The 14,744-nt window shown below is 48.7% G+C and overlaps 2 protein-coding genes across 3 annotated transcripts in view; one reads left to right on the top strand and one right to left on the bottom strand.

The window, feature by feature from the left end:
• HLCS (holocarboxylase synthetase) overlaps nucleotides 1–3,222 on the top strand; it is a 193,046-nt gene extending 189,824 nt beyond the window's left edge. The window contains exon 11 of the mRNA XM_068547048.1: nucleotides 22–3,222. Coding sequence (XP_068403149.1) covers nucleotides 22–193 — 172 coding nt within the window. The 3' untranslated portion in view covers nucleotides 194–3,222. The remainder of the gene's footprint in view (nucleotides 1–21) is intronic.
• A 3,423-nt stretch (nucleotides 3,223–6,645) lies between these two features.
• The window catches only part of SIM2 (SIM bHLH transcription factor 2), a 43,992-nt gene continuing 35,893 nt past the window's right edge, over nucleotides 6,646–14,744 (bottom strand). The window contains exons 8-11 of one of the 2 annotated variants that reach the window (XM_068545770.1): nucleotides 11,788–11,935; nucleotides 10,286–10,454; nucleotides 9,331–9,739; nucleotides 6,646–7,295 (exon numbers count right to left, since the gene is read on the bottom strand). In XM_068545770.1, the coding sequence (XP_068401871.1) occupies nucleotides 6,646–7,295; nucleotides 9,331–9,739; nucleotides 10,286–10,454; nucleotides 11,788–11,935 (1,376 nt within the window). The remainder of the gene's footprint in view (nucleotides 7,296–9,330; nucleotides 9,740–10,285; nucleotides 10,455–11,787; nucleotides 11,936–14,744) is intronic. The other variant, XM_068545771.1, reaches the window with a different exon arrangement.

The following is a 14,744-nucleotide window of genomic DNA, read 5'->3' as shown; positions in this document are numbered from 1 at the left end:
GGGGCTGTTCTTCATTTTCAGTGCTCAGCAGGTCCTCCTGGGAAGCGCTGAGGGACCAAAGGTGTGGATAGTCGGCCTAGATGATTCCGGGTTCCTTCTGGTTCACCAGGAAAACGGCGAAGTGGTGACTGTGCATCCAGACGGCAACTCCTTCGACATGCTGAGAAACCTCATAATCCCCAAACAGCCGTAGTCCTGTCTGGAGCCTCTGCTGGGCCCCGGGCCACAGCTGGCATGAGCTGGGACAGACGGAAGGGCAGAACCACCGCAGGAGCATTCCACTTCGATTCTGCCACCTTTCCCAGCCCATGGATCTGGAAAACTAATTCGGAGTTGTAGGCAAATTTTTTCTCCCTCCACTTAACCTGTTAATTCTTTAATTTTGTTCTGTTGTCATTTTATTTGGTGTTTGAAGATGCTGGGGGTGGAGGGTTGACAAGTGGAAGATTTAATTCAGGTATAAGCCCTGCCATAGGTGTGAAATTCTTCTCCCCTCTTGGAATTGGATGCATCTTAATTGAGGAGGGGGGTAGTTTTTACATGGAAACAGCAATGGCATAATTCAAAATATTTTCCCAGTAGTGGAGGTCTTTACCCCTAGACTATTAAAAACAAATTTTAAAAAAGTTTTTGGGCCCAGACCATTGGTGAGTTAGAGGTATGGTAACACTGTTTACAAGCATCCAGGGAGGTGTTTTCCTACAGGAACATATACTGGCACTTAGTTATCATTTTATTTTTTGGTTAGTCAAGAAAAGAGAAGGTAGATTTCTAGAGTTACTCTCATCCTGTGGTTTGTGGTCCAATAACAATGTCTAAATGGAACAGAGGCTGGTATGGTTGCAATGACCTTGTAGAGGAAATCAGTTAATTACTTTGACGTTAATTAATGAGCTCTCCTTTCATAAGTTTAAATTTACTGCATATTCTGAAGTGATGGGATCAAGTTCAGGATCCTGAAAGCGTTGATTAGGCAATTGCTTGGATGTGTGGTGGATGATTTGGTTCTAACAGCTGGGGATGAAGTCTCTCATACCACACGCAAAGGAGGATTTGGCGCTTTTAAGCCAGCTTCAGGCTCGCTCCGAAATCCTGCGGAACTGTGCAGTGCACAGAATATAGAAGTACATGGCATTTTATTTGTAAGTCACATTTTTTTTGCCCCCTTTTCATATTGCCAAAAAAGAAAATGTTATTGCTACTGAATGCCGTCAGTTAAGAGAATGTGTGTGTGTGTGTGTGAGAGAGAGAGAGAAACTTTAAAAAAGATGTTCCAAATATGATGCCCTAAGAGTCTGCATGGAAGAACAAAAGAAAGGAAGCCTTTTGATATACATTTGCTATTTCCAGATGTATTCCATGCTTTTTCCATGTAACTCCTGTCTCTGTTGAACTTGAGAATCACACACATTACTTTTCAGCCTGAAAAGGCCAATTTTTATCCACTTTTCTCTCTTCCTGCGAATCCCAACTGAAATTAGTGGCAAGAAAACTTGATGAGGCTCTCAGCTTTGAACGAAATCCCCTTATTGTGCACTAGCACCCTCTTCATCCAGCTTTACCCAGTCAGGCTAACTCCAGAAACTTGTGGTTTTCAGTGTAAAATCTGTCTACCTGTAGCCAGGCATAGGCAGCCACATAGGAAGGAAACAAATAACACGTTTAGTTAAGTCCACTAACCCAATATGTGTGTTTTGGAAATGTAACTTGAAAAGAACTTCAGAAGTAATTTTTGCAAATAAGGCTTCAATTAGAATTATTTTTCTTAAAACAAAACAAAACAAAAAAACCACTCTCTCCTAAATGCCCAAGTCTAAATAAAAGTTTGAAGTCCACAGCACCCCAAAATTACAAAATGGTCTCACCCTTGAGAGGGCATCTGCAAAATATCATCAAGAAGAAAGATCTCAGGCTAATGTTGCAAGTTTCATTTCTCAAACTTTGTAATATAAGGCAAGTCATCTCTCAGAGCTGCCATCATTACTTTTTGAATTTCTTTGGGGGGTTATTTAATGAGAAACATGCTACGATTTGTTTTAAGCTGAAGTCCTATTCTAGACGGTCTGCTTTGGGGGAAAAAAAATGTTATCATTTAATTTCCTTTTGGTAAATTAAAACTAATGAAGTGTGGCCATGTCAAAGCAGATGGAGATGTTCCGGGCATATCACTTTGCCTCTGTGCTTTAAGACTGTTCTTACTTGTGCCGACACCCAGTTGTCTTGAGGGAGACAACATAGACTTGGAGCAGATGCTGCGTTTTTCATAAACCTGATTTTGCCTCAGAGGAACCAAAGACTTTTGAAATTCTGCTTCATATAGAACAGCTGAATAAAGGCATTTTCCTTACAGCTGTTAGCATTAGGGAAACTTGCTGTACTGCACTCATCAGTTTGGGGGCGTTTATGCACCCGGCAATCTATGACCTCAAGGAGCTTTAAAGTCTTAACGGGAACTTTGCATTTTCTTCTTAATCTTTAAAACACAGCACCTAAACTCAGGATTGGCGTGTGCTCTTAGGATATTTGAATTGTGCCCCAGTTTAGAGGCTGTGCATTGAACATCTACCAGGTTATGTAAAGGGCAAGATGTCATCCCTTCTGGGCTGGTAGCAAATTTCAGAAGAACTCTTGAGGAAGTGCCCCCTAAAATAGGACACAGCAATACCTGGGCTTCCCGGGCACGCACGCGCGCATGCACACACGCACGCACCACCACCACCACCACCACCACCCCACCCCCCACCGCCCCAGCAGTGCTCCTCGGCACTGTTCATCCTGGCAGCGTTTACAGCGTGGAGGCAGAGCCGAAAGGATTTGTGTCCGGTGTGGGGTTCGCTGCTGCAGCCCCCTGACTGCTGTGGGTGGGTGCGCAGGCCCAGACCCGCGTGGCGTGCAACCGCACCCCTACCCCACCCACACAGGGGGGCTGCATGGCCGCCTCTCACCCGAGAGTCTGGGAGCCAGGAGAGGAGGCAGCCTCACGCAGCCGTTTCAGAGTGCGTAAAGGAGACATTTTAGGTTTACAGTGCATAGATCTGTTTGCTCTTAACAGACAAAGAATGGAGAGTCGGTATTCCTGGGTAACTGCTATGCGTATTTGAAATAAAAGAAAGTGTGAACTCTGCATTTTTAGCTTTTCAAAGAATCATCTCTGAAAAGGAATTAATGTAAACCAATTCCTATAAAAAGCAAGTCTGTCAAAATAAACTTTAAGACTTTCTATATAGTTCGGGCTCATTGTTATTTTTACCACATTTCATTTGTGAAAATAAGCAACTACTTTTGGTTACAGTGTTTTTATTCATATTTAAACATTTTTAAAAAATAGTTTAACATAGTAAGGAATATGTATGTATTTCTAAGTATTAAGAAGCTGGTGGCTTTTTAAATGTATTTTTGAAAAATGTATTATGTATCATACAAAAGAGAAATCATATTACTCCAAAGAATGAAAGTTAGCAAACCGAAAAGTTAAAAAAAAAAAACAAACTGAGGTGAGAAATTTACTAATGTCAATTTTTAATTTGAAAATTAATTGAGTATAACAACAAATTTAATATAAGAACAGATTCTGTTGTCGAATTGTTCTCTTTTGTGGAAACTGCTTGACTTTTGTCTCAAGAGTTTTTCCCCAAGATTCTAACCGTATTTATCATACTTAAGTTTAGGAATAGCTTGAGTAACGCACCTTAGATAACCCAAGGGCTACTATTCACTAATATTTTAAGCTACTGTAATTTTATGGAATTTATTTTAAAGTGTTCTTTCATCTGTACCAGCCCCCAAAGTCTACCTTAACTGTCTCACAGTTACAATAAATTACAGTAGACTCGAAACAGGATTCGTTGAAGGATTACACCTCCCCCACCCTTAGGATCCAAAGGAGGAAGGCATGGCCCATCGGACTTTAAAACGACAAAAGGGGTCGGGGGTGAGGGAGCAGAAAATACAGGCTCTTGCAGATTTCCTCAGAGCAGCCCTTCACACCCTGTTCACTTCTCTACAAAGGTATGAGTGGAATGGCTTTTCTAGAAAGGGCTTCATTGAACATAAAGGAATTCCTTTCTCTGGGAGGCCCAGTGGAGGGAGGGCCAAGTCAGTCTTGAACTGGGCTGATTTTCTCAAATCCATTTGATCTGGCATTTTTGTCAACATGCTAGGACCCACTACAATTTTTTTCTTCTTTTTTTGTGAAAGAGATGCATATTTATTAAAATGCTTCCTCTTCCTCTTCCAGAGCCTCACGGAAGTCAAGAAACAACAATATGCCCAGCTTAAATGTGCAGACTAAAAGATGGAGGTAATCATATCAGGTTGCCATAGTAACTGCTCTGTTAACTTTTCTCCGAGCTGCTGGCCGCCTGGAAACCGGCTTGCAGAGGAATCTTCCTTCATGTTCTAGGCTATGAAAACTGTGATGTTTGTTTAGGCAAGGCAGTTTTTCCTAGTACACATTTTATTTTTCAAGTACATATACACTCATCGTTAAGCCTGTTCATGTTCTCATTTATAAATCTATAACGGTCTTCTTTCCTAACAGGAACCTTTGATCTTAAACTGCTCCGAAAGCCTTCATGGTTTGTATTTATTTATACAGCCCCCAGTGGTTAATGATAATGTAGACACAATTGCATTGTATGCATTTTACAGTACCTTATTGAAAAATGTCAGGTGAATCTCCTGCTCATCAAACCTGCACCTTCCTGGAATCATGGTTTAATTACGGGTCTCGACAGCATAAAAATAATACCCCAGGCTTATTTTATGTGTGCACACACTCAAAACAAGCTGCTCATGAGGCATGGCTAAGTGCTGTGTAGGGGTGTATGCCTATAATTCTTCTGATCCTGTCTCTTTACTGCAAGACACATGTTCCTAAATTTGCAAATTGTACCATAAGGCAACTGACACCTACGGAATGAGGCAGGTCCTCATAGTGACACTGGGTGGGCAACAGGTCCTTTCACATTTTAAGAACAGTTGACATAGGTGCACTTTGATTCTAGAACAGTGAGTTAAAGACATGTGTGAACAACCTTTCCACTCAGAAAGGTGGACAGTTTCCTAAAAGTAAACCATTTTTGAAAAAGCAAAATGAGACAGCATTTATAGTGTGGAGCAGATTGAAAAAAGTGTGGTTCAATGCATTGATCCACTTCAGAACCATGATAGGATTTTTAAATTGTGAAATCTTGAAGCAAAAGTATAAAAAAATAAAACAAAAATTAATGGAAGTTTATTCTAAAAACACTGCTGGTGCTTTTTTAAAGAAACATTTATTTATTTGTTTGGTTGTGCCGGGTCTTAGTTGCTGCACGTGGGCTCCTTAGTTGTGGCATGTGAACTCTTAGTTGCAGCATGCATGTGGGATCTAGTTCCCTGTCCAGGGATTGAACTCCGGGCCCCCTGCATTGGGAGCACGGAGTCTTAGCCACTGCGCCACCAGGGAAGTCCCTGCTGGTTCTTTATAAAAAGATTTCTGTTTACCTGTTATACACATGACATGTTCACGTGGAGTTTTCTTGCTCTGTATAAAATGCAGAAAACGCTGAAGACAACATGTACATCATTTTCATTACATCCCTTTAGCATGTTTTCTTCCACAAGGCGCAGTCCATTGACAGTCTTCCATATTGCACATGCAATGTAACTAACTTTATTAGCACTGCTTGTAGCAAACACGAGCCTAGGGAATTACAGGTCTGTGTGGGCCGGAGGGATTTTGCCTTGTCATCAAACTTGACAGGGGTAGCCAATCCACTGGGCACCCAAATCATCCACATGTCATTCTCATAAAATATCTGGCTATATATATATATTTGCATTTAATGCCTATTCAATATATTTCTGAAGGTGCTATTCTCAAGAGTTCATGGGGTTAGGAGGGAATAAGAGCTTGTGAATGCACTCGTGAAGCACACCCACGTTCACCCCCTTGGTCTGGGCTTGTTGATGTTTGTATTAAGGAAAGGGTTAAATTAAAACAACAGCTTTTAATTAGACTCATGAATGACTTTTAAAGACAACGGAGTTGTCCTGTTCATGGAACTTAAATCATCACATTCTGCCTTGACTTAATCTAAAAGGGCTCTGGATACAGGAAGCTTCCAGGTCGGCCACCCACCGGCACCCCTGACTGTATCAGGGTGGGGTTTCCTCCGCAAAGTGGAGGGTATCTGTGGAGCGGAGACTCCTCCAAGCCCCGAGAGGGACTGTTACTGAGCATCGGGGACACGCAAGGCGCGCAAGCCTGATTTCAAGGTAAGGAAACCAAGTCCCCCCAAAGACGGAGTAGTTGAGGCCACACGTGAGCGGTCGGGGACGCTCAGCTACGCCCTTTCAGAAAACCCGGCTCTTGCAGAACAAAGGTCGGGCGGTCACGTCTCCCCCACGTCGCCGTGTCTCTGTCCTCTACACGGACGGTTATGGCATCTAGGGTAAAAATCTAAAAGCCGGCGCTGGAGTTCTAGTAAAATAGTTGTCTCTGTATAAATTAATTTAAATCGTGCATGTACAGCTCGTCCCTCTTGACTCGGCTGGACTTGGTAAAATGGGAGCCAAAGAGGCTGGCCTATGGCTTCTCCCCGCGGGCAGCCCGGCGCGAGGCGGGGCGGCCCCAGGACTCCGCGGTCCGGCCCGGGCGGGTCACCTGCCGTTGGTGATGATGACCGAGGCGCCCCGGTAGTGCGGCAGGGGCGCGCCGGGCGGCGAGGCGGCGGCGGCGGGGTCGGGGGCCCGAGGTCGCAGCGCGCCGGCCGCCGCGTCGGGGGCGCCGGGGCCGCCGGCGAGGGCGGGGGCGGCGGGCGCAGCGCCCCCCAGCGGCCCGCGGCGGGCCAGCACGCGGTGGTAGTTAAGCAGCACGAAGGGCAGCTGCGCCGGCGTGCCCGGCGGCTCGGGGGCCGGCGGCGCGCAGCACTCGGGGGCCGCGCGGGCCAGCGCCAGCCGCGCCCCGTCGCGGGCGGCCTGGCGGGCGGCCTTGGCCGGGCCCAGCGCCGGCTCCTCGCGGTAGTGCCCACAGCTCGGGAAGCTCGGTAGCGGTGGCGCGGTGTCTTCGCCGAACCTGCGCGCGGCGGCGGCGGCGGCGGGCGCTGCGGGGACAGGCGACACGTTAGACGCCCGCGCGGGGGAGGAAGGGGACATGCCTAGAGCGACACCAAGCCGGGGGGCCCTGGGGCCGCCACCACCCCTGGGCCACCCCTGCCGCCCGCGCGCTCGAGCCCCGGAGCCGCCCTCGCCCCTTCCCGCGTGCGTCCCGGGCCCGTGATGTCCAATCACAGGATGCCAGTTGCAATGTTCTGGCAGCCACAGGAAAAAGTGAAGAGAGACAGATGGAGTTAGTAAGATAATTTAATGCAGCATAGCTAGACTATTATTTCAGTGCGTACTCAACATAAAAATCGGAGAGAAATTGTATTCTTTGTTTCTGTCTTTGAAATGCAGTGCAGACACTCCGAGCACCTCTCATTGCACTGGCCGAACGGGGCTGGTGGCCACCATATTGGACAGCGTTGGTCTAGAGGCTTCCTCGGCCCTAGTGTTAGGTGACCCCAGGCTGCCCTGATCTTTTTTGCTTTTACCTCAGTGGGGAGGGTGGAGTGGTAATCACCCTGCTCCCTTTAGTCATAATTAAAGTAATAACCATCGTCACTAATTAGATGTCTGCAATCAATTGGCTCCCCTCCCCCTTTTTTTAAAATATTTATTTATTTACTTATTTGGCTGCACGGCCTCTTAGTTGTGGCACGCAGGATCTAGCTCCCTGACCTCGGATCGAACCCAGGTCCCCTGCATTGGGAGTGTGGAGTCTGAACCTCTGGACCACCAGGGAAGTCTTTTTTTTTTTTTTTTTTTTTAAACCTTAAGACATCCTTCCTCTTCCTTTAATATCAAAAAGTCTAGGAAGTCGATCACAGACTGCCCCCAGTTAGCACCTTTGGTCCAATTTTTACCAAGTGACTGACAAATGAAGTGGTTATTAACCTCTTTCACTTTCAAAATAGCAATTTAAAAAATCAAATACTGTGTTATCTCACCGGTCAACTCCCGCACACACACAAAAATAATCTTTTCAACTCAGTCTCAAGTGGATAGTATTTTCAGCTGTTATGAAAACCCTTTGCTTTGTTTCTTTCCCTTGGCCCTTCCTTGGTTATTTGAGGGATCCTATGCACTGATTCTATGGGTGCTGGGGATTCAAATCTCTGGGCTGCCTGAGGCCAAAAGGCAGAGCTGCACGGCCCCAGCTGCTGGTATGTTCTTTTTCAAACTGGCTACTTTTGAGAAACATGTCCTGTTAATCTCCAAGAAGGTTAGATTTTCTCCCAGGATCTAGCCCTCTTCTCGTCTATGGAGACCAAATTTATCTCACAGGCTTGTAACGACTGGGTCACAGCACAGAGCGAGAGGTTCACAAAGCAGCCCTAGGAGCAGCAGAGAGCCCCAGCTGCCTGCAAAGAGAGAAAGGTGGGAGGGGGACTCCAGGGGGCTCTCCTTACGCAGGTGACGCTTCTCTGTGATTCAGTGGTCCCCGCAGGACATTTACACAAACCTCGTCTACAGTCTGAGCAGTAGTTAGGTCTGCGTGAAACAGGAACACACCCCGCTGAGCTAACCCTCAGTTCCCACCTTCTACCCTCTGCCTGGGATTGTCCCAAGGAGCAGGCAGGAGTCTGCTGGGCCTGGGGCAGCTGGTGGCACCTCCACAGAGGACCTCTGCTTGTCTGCCGCCAGGAGGAGCTGGCTGGAAGGCCATTCCTGTCTGTCTGCCAAGCCCTGCGGTAGGCAATCGACATGGCCTATGCTCCTGTCTTACAGATGAAGAAACTGAGTCCTGGAGGGTTTGTGCTATTTGCCCTGGGGTGGTGAGTGGCGCTTCCGTCCCTGAGCCTGTGATTTTCCACCACCGCTTCCCACGCTTCGAAAACTGGCATGGGAAGAAAACCAATAGTGTTCCATGTTCATTTCTGGGTGGAGTAGAAAGTAATCTTAAAAAATAAATATAGCTGGGGGTTCTCAGTACGTAGGAAAATCATTTTGCCTCCCTTTTGGGGAGCAAACAGGGCCAGGATTTTTATGGAGGGTGGCCTAACACCCAGTTTCCTCTGCCCTTTGCACTGTCCCTGGTGCCCACGAGGCACACTGGCTCAGTTGCCCAGCTTTCGGCACCCTCGTGAAGCGCTCTCAGTGAGGGCAGGAAAGCACAGCCATTCCCACTTAGAAGCAGAAAAAAAGGGAAAGTTTGCCCACAGTGTGAGGGTTCTTTTTCCATCTGCCACCCACCGACAGCGCTGTGCAAGCCCTGCCCCCTCCCCTCGTGCAAACATGACCCACCTTCGTAGTTTGGCACGAGGCTGTGCCGAGCAGGGTTCACCGGCGGCTCGGAAAGGCTTTTAGCTGGAGACGGGCTGCCTGGCACTAGGGGGTTGGCATAGTGCCACTGGCACTCGCCGCTGGCTGGCAGCGTGCTCAGCAGAAAGCGTGCCACCTCGCACGGGGATCCTTGGGGCTGCCCGAACTTGGCCGGCAACATTGGCTTTTTGCTGCTGAAGACGTGAGAGTCCAGAGGGAAGTGTCCGTAATGGTAAGAGAAGGGCAGGCTGTAGGACGGGGCGTACAGAAGGTCGCTGCCTTCTGAATGGAGCTGCTGTTCTGGGGGAACCGGGGTGTGGACAGGGGAGCTGGCTCTCCAGCTTCCGAGCTGGCCGCATTCCAGTTTGTCCACTTGGAACGAGCTGTATTGCTGCCGAGCAAAGAAGACGGATGAAGGGCTCACTGAGGGGCCGGCGGCCAACTGCCTTCCGATCCTATAGTGCCCGCCCCATCCCAGGGCTGGGCCCACCCCGGCCACCAGCGCGAGGTCCCACCGGGGACAGGTGCCCAGGAGACAGCACCCCGGGGACCCACCCTCTGGGTGGAAAGAGATAATCTCACCCCAAGTGACAACACACCAGATACATGCAGCCACTTGCGCCTTCTGAGAGCTTGCAAAAGACTTTAAAAGAGAGAGGGAAGGTTTCCATTAAAATCCAATGCTATGGAAACACGGGGCACCAGGCACATGGATTCTAGCAGCCGATAAGCCTCCCCAGTGTAGTCTTCTGTTTCCTAGACCTGACTCATCCCCCTGGATGTTAGCTCTGCCTGCCTTCCCCAGGCCGCGTCTCCACCCTGTGGGCGGGACATCCCAGAGAAACTCCCGGGCTGGGAGACCCCTGAGTGCGATCAGAGGTTCGTCATTCCTTGAGGTGCCCAGGTGCCCTGAGTCCTTGCAGGTGGTGTGTGTTACCTGTGGTGGGTAAGGGTTTGTTCTCAGCTTCGTCTTCATCTTTGTGTTTTTGGGTTTAGCTAATTTCCTAGTTTCTTGTGAGGTAGACAAGGCGGTCCTCCAGGAGTCCTGGGACTTGGACGTGGACACCTGGTCCAGGGACAGCTGCAGTTCCTTGTATTCGATGTCCCTGAGGAACAAGAGCGGGACAGGTCATGTCCGTGGGCTGTGAGGAAGGGCAGGCTCCCGGGACCATCCCCAGGGCGAGTTCATTCGAGAAGCTCCACTGTGTCGTTTCCACTAAGTGGATGGGGCTGGGATTCGAGGGACGGCTGACCCTCATTATAAAAGCCACCCCACAGCCTCGAGCTCAGAGCCCCCGGGAGATGCTGAGTGACGTCAGTGTTTTTCGGCCGGAATAGAGGGAGCGCAGTATGGCTCTCTCCCACCCCATAAGGCCCCACGCACGTTTCCTGCGGACACCATTCGCCACTAGGCAGGGTGTCAGGGCAGAAAGGAAAGGACAGAAATGCTACTGATCGGTGTAAGTGTCTGTGGCCCACCTGCTTCCCTGTTTAGCACCAGGGAGGTGTGAGTGGGGACCCTTGGTGGTCCAGGAGCCTGGCTTCCAGGCTTGTCCACTTCCACATCAGGGGCCCATTCCTGCCCTAAAGAGCCAACTCGGCACCGTCAGATTCTCAGGAGGGGAAGTTGCCCAAAGCCCCAGCCCCAGCCCACGCCTGTTTGCTCAGGAAGAATCATTAAGGGACTAAAATGCTTTCTCCCATACAGTTTTGCTAAAATCACTCTACCTCTAAAGAAAACCACCACCTACCTCTCACCCCGCCCCAAACCCCCAGGAACCTGGCACTCACTCTGAATGAACAGAGAGCCTAAAACCTCACTGCATTACAGAGGACCCTGTTCAGGGTGGGGCTGCGTGCAAAGTGATTTAACACATAGTAGCCACGGGGGGTGGAGAGGAACACACGGTCCCAGGTAGACTTAGGTCCTGTTGCTTCTAATGGTCTTAACTGCGACTGAACTTAACCTTCTGGAGTTTTAAAGGTGCTAAATGTTCACTATCATTTACAACAGGCTACGTAGGAAGACAAGGAAAAAATGGGAGATAGCCCCTGTCTCAAATGGCAGAAGCAGCAGGATGACCTAAATGTCTGTGGGCCCAGAGAGTATAAGTTTGTATTCTTGGTCTGGGATGCGCATCCCCTTTCCATCCTGTTCAAGATGGGGGGCATCGCCCGCCCGCCCTCTGCCCGCTCACCCCCCTCACCCGGGCCGTCCGATCCCATGCTAAGCCTCGGGGCACACCCGGCCCTCAGTGCTGATAACAGGAATCGTTCAGCCCTTCCCAGACAACCAGATTGTTCAGTAAAACAAAACAGGAGACAGATGAACAGTTCCAGAAAGAGAGAGGGAGAGAGAGATGGTGCTTCTGGGAGCGATCTGATGAGGGCTGGGGGAGAAGGAGAGAGCAAGGAGAGAAACAAATGCGTCTGACTTACGTGAGGACATAATTGACACTCACGATGCAGTGGGGCCGGGACGAGCGGCTGTTGTGCACGACGGTGGCGCAGCTCTGCACCCACACCCAGCCGCCAAGCTTGGACAGCAGCCGGTAGTACTTGGTGGTGACCTGGCCCTTCACCAGCACTGCAAGGACAAGGTGACGTGAGTCCTGGGGAATGATTAGCAGGACCTGCCTGGGAGGAGGCCGCCCCCGCGGCTGACCTACAGCCCAGGTTCTGGACCTTTCTGGGGTCCAGGACACCTTTGAGCATTTGACTAAGGGGGTGGGCTTTCTCCACAGGAAGATGCACGCGTGCGTGTGCGTGCTCACACGCACGTGTGCACACGCAAGAGTTTTGCCTACAATTTCACGGGGTCCGTGAAGCAACGTCTCCCCTCCGCTGTGAAGAAACTCTCATTTAATTGGCACTGATTTCACCGGGAGAAGCACTTAGCCCCCAGACAACACTGGCACCTGGCAGAGTGGTAATACTGGTTCTGCGTTTTAGTTTCCAAAATGCCATAATTACGTTGTAATCCCCCACCCCAAACTCATAATAGGTGGAAGGAAGGCGGGGGCTGTGATGTAGTTATTTAAACTCAATAGTGAGTTCAGTGCATTCAACGAAGTGTCACATTGTTGCTGAGTTTTGCTGTTCCCCAGAACATGCGTGTACTCACAGTGAAACCGTTTGTTACTCTACTGCCATGTATACTTCTTCCCATTAACCCTAGTTTTCCCTGGGCCCACGAATTTCCTATGATGCTCACGTAGGAGACACCTCTACATGGCTATGTAATTTCTGAAAGCTGGGCCTGCAGGCCTATCTTCTATGCGGGGCTACAAACTGGACCTCTGGGCAGCCCACTTCCAAAGCCTCCAGGGGCACCTAAACTGCACTGATTCCCCTCAGGGCCTTCGGGAGAGCAGGGGGCGTGCTGTGGGGAGGAAGGTGAGTTGGTGAGGTCCTTCTGGATCCACAGCTCATACCGACTGACACACCGATTTCATATCTAGGAGTTACTCCTATGGGAATTATGAGTAATGCAAAGAAAGACTCAAGGGCAAAGAGATTCCCTGAAGTCCTGCTTATAATTCAGGAGAAAAGGGAGGGGAGACTTAACTGTCTAATAATAGGGAAGAGGGCATATAAGCGATGGGGTACCAAGCAGTCACTAACATGATGATTGATAAGAATTTGTCATACGACGGGGAATACATATGACACAACGTTAAATGAAGGAAAGACAAGACTCAACTGCATAACGTATAATCCTAATTATGAAAAAGTGTGCGCGTGCACACACACACACACACACATACACACACATACACACACATATACACGCCCAACTAACTGTGTGATCTTGGACAAGTTACTAACTCCCTGTGCCTCGGTTTCCCCGACTACAACAGGAAGATAATCACACTCCCCACACCATCTGTGAGGGCCAGAGCGTTCGCGTGAAGATTGACAACAGTGGCAGACGTGCGCGGAGGACTCAACATGCTAGCTCTCATTTATCAGACTGATAAAATTACAGGTAGTTTTCATTTTCATGGTTTTCTGAATTTCCAACAAGGAGCGGGTATTCGTTTTATAATCAGAATGAAATTTTAGTTAATTTTCACATGGGTAAGCAGTCTGTCTGGGGGTGGGAAGTGGAAATACAACGTCTGTGAGGCCCCGCACGCCCTAGGGATGAAGCCAGGGTCAAACGTGTAACCACCGTCCAGCCCAGACGCCGAGGCCGGGCTCTGGAACAGCGCAGGACCAGCTATTTTCTTCCCAGGCTTAACATCGGCATGTCAGTGGGCTCAGTTGGCAGAAATAAGATCATGCTGAAGAGTGTAGCCCATGGTAGTAGGAAAGAGCCTTTACAGTGCTTCTCCTTTTGAGGATTGCTTTTTTAACAACAAAATACAAGGTTCCTATTTCCAGCTCATTTTCGCATACACTGCCTCATTTACCCGCCGACACACACCCGTGGCAGGTGGGCATCACCAGGAAAACAGAGCCTGAGGACAAGGCTGGGGCCCAGGCCATGTCCTCTGACTCCCATTTGTCAGGGGCCATTGTGTGAGGAGGGGGCAGCGGCCTCTCGAAGGTTCTGTGTAGCTACTTATGGGGGTGGGTGTGAGCCAATGTTTAGGGGAGACTCAGTTAACCGATTTGCTTATGGCCCCCAAAGAGAGGCAACATGATCAATCTGAGGTCCCATCTGTGGATTTCCCAAGATGTCATTCTTTCTTCAACAGAAACGCTTGTTAATCTCTTTGGCTTTGAAATCTATTCCTTGCAGTGTTTGTAAAGCCCCTGGGACTATGACATTATACTTTTCCTTTTTCTTATACTTTATACTTCCCCTTATTTCTTACAATATTCCTAAAATCTCTCCATAATCATCTTAAGCTGAATGCAATGACTGTTGGAATATTTATCCCAAATATTTTATATTAGAATTCAAATGGCAGAATTTGCGGAGATTTTATTAGCGCTGACCCTCCCTGACTCTGCTACGATGAAGCTTTAGATACAGAGACCAAACAAACATAGATGTAGTTTTCTTTTTAATTTTTTGGTTTTTTTTTTTTTTTTTTGCTTCTCTGTGACCCATGGCAATAATCAACATATCAATCCAAGGTGAAATCCTAGACACTTAGTCACAACATTCTTTGGTTTGCTCTAGCTCCTCATCCAATCTGTTGAATTTAATAATCTGTCTGAAGGATCCCAGGCCAGAGTGCTAAGAAGCAAGACCCTGCTTACGGTAGTGGTGCATGGGGGCAGGGAGGAGATGTCCCCTCAGCCGTCAGCTCCTGGCGGCAGAGGCCCTGCCCTTGCACCTTCCTCTGGGCTGCAGCATCTATGACATCCAGGGGATCCACGCCCAGATGAGAGCCAGTGGTCACGGTTTTCCGAGGCCACTCTGGAATGGAACTTCTACTTCC

The sequence above is a fragment of the Eschrichtius robustus genome, chromosome 6, assembly GCF_028021215.1.
Source record: "Eschrichtius robustus isolate mEscRob2 chromosome 6, mEscRob2.pri, whole genome shotgun sequence".
In the NCBI taxonomy this organism is placed as follows: Eukaryota; Metazoa; Chordata; class Mammalia; order Artiodactyla; family Eschrichtiidae; genus Eschrichtius; species Eschrichtius robustus.
The sequence above is the reverse complement of the archived record's forward strand: the minus strand, read 5'-3'. Positions and strand labels throughout refer to the sequence as shown.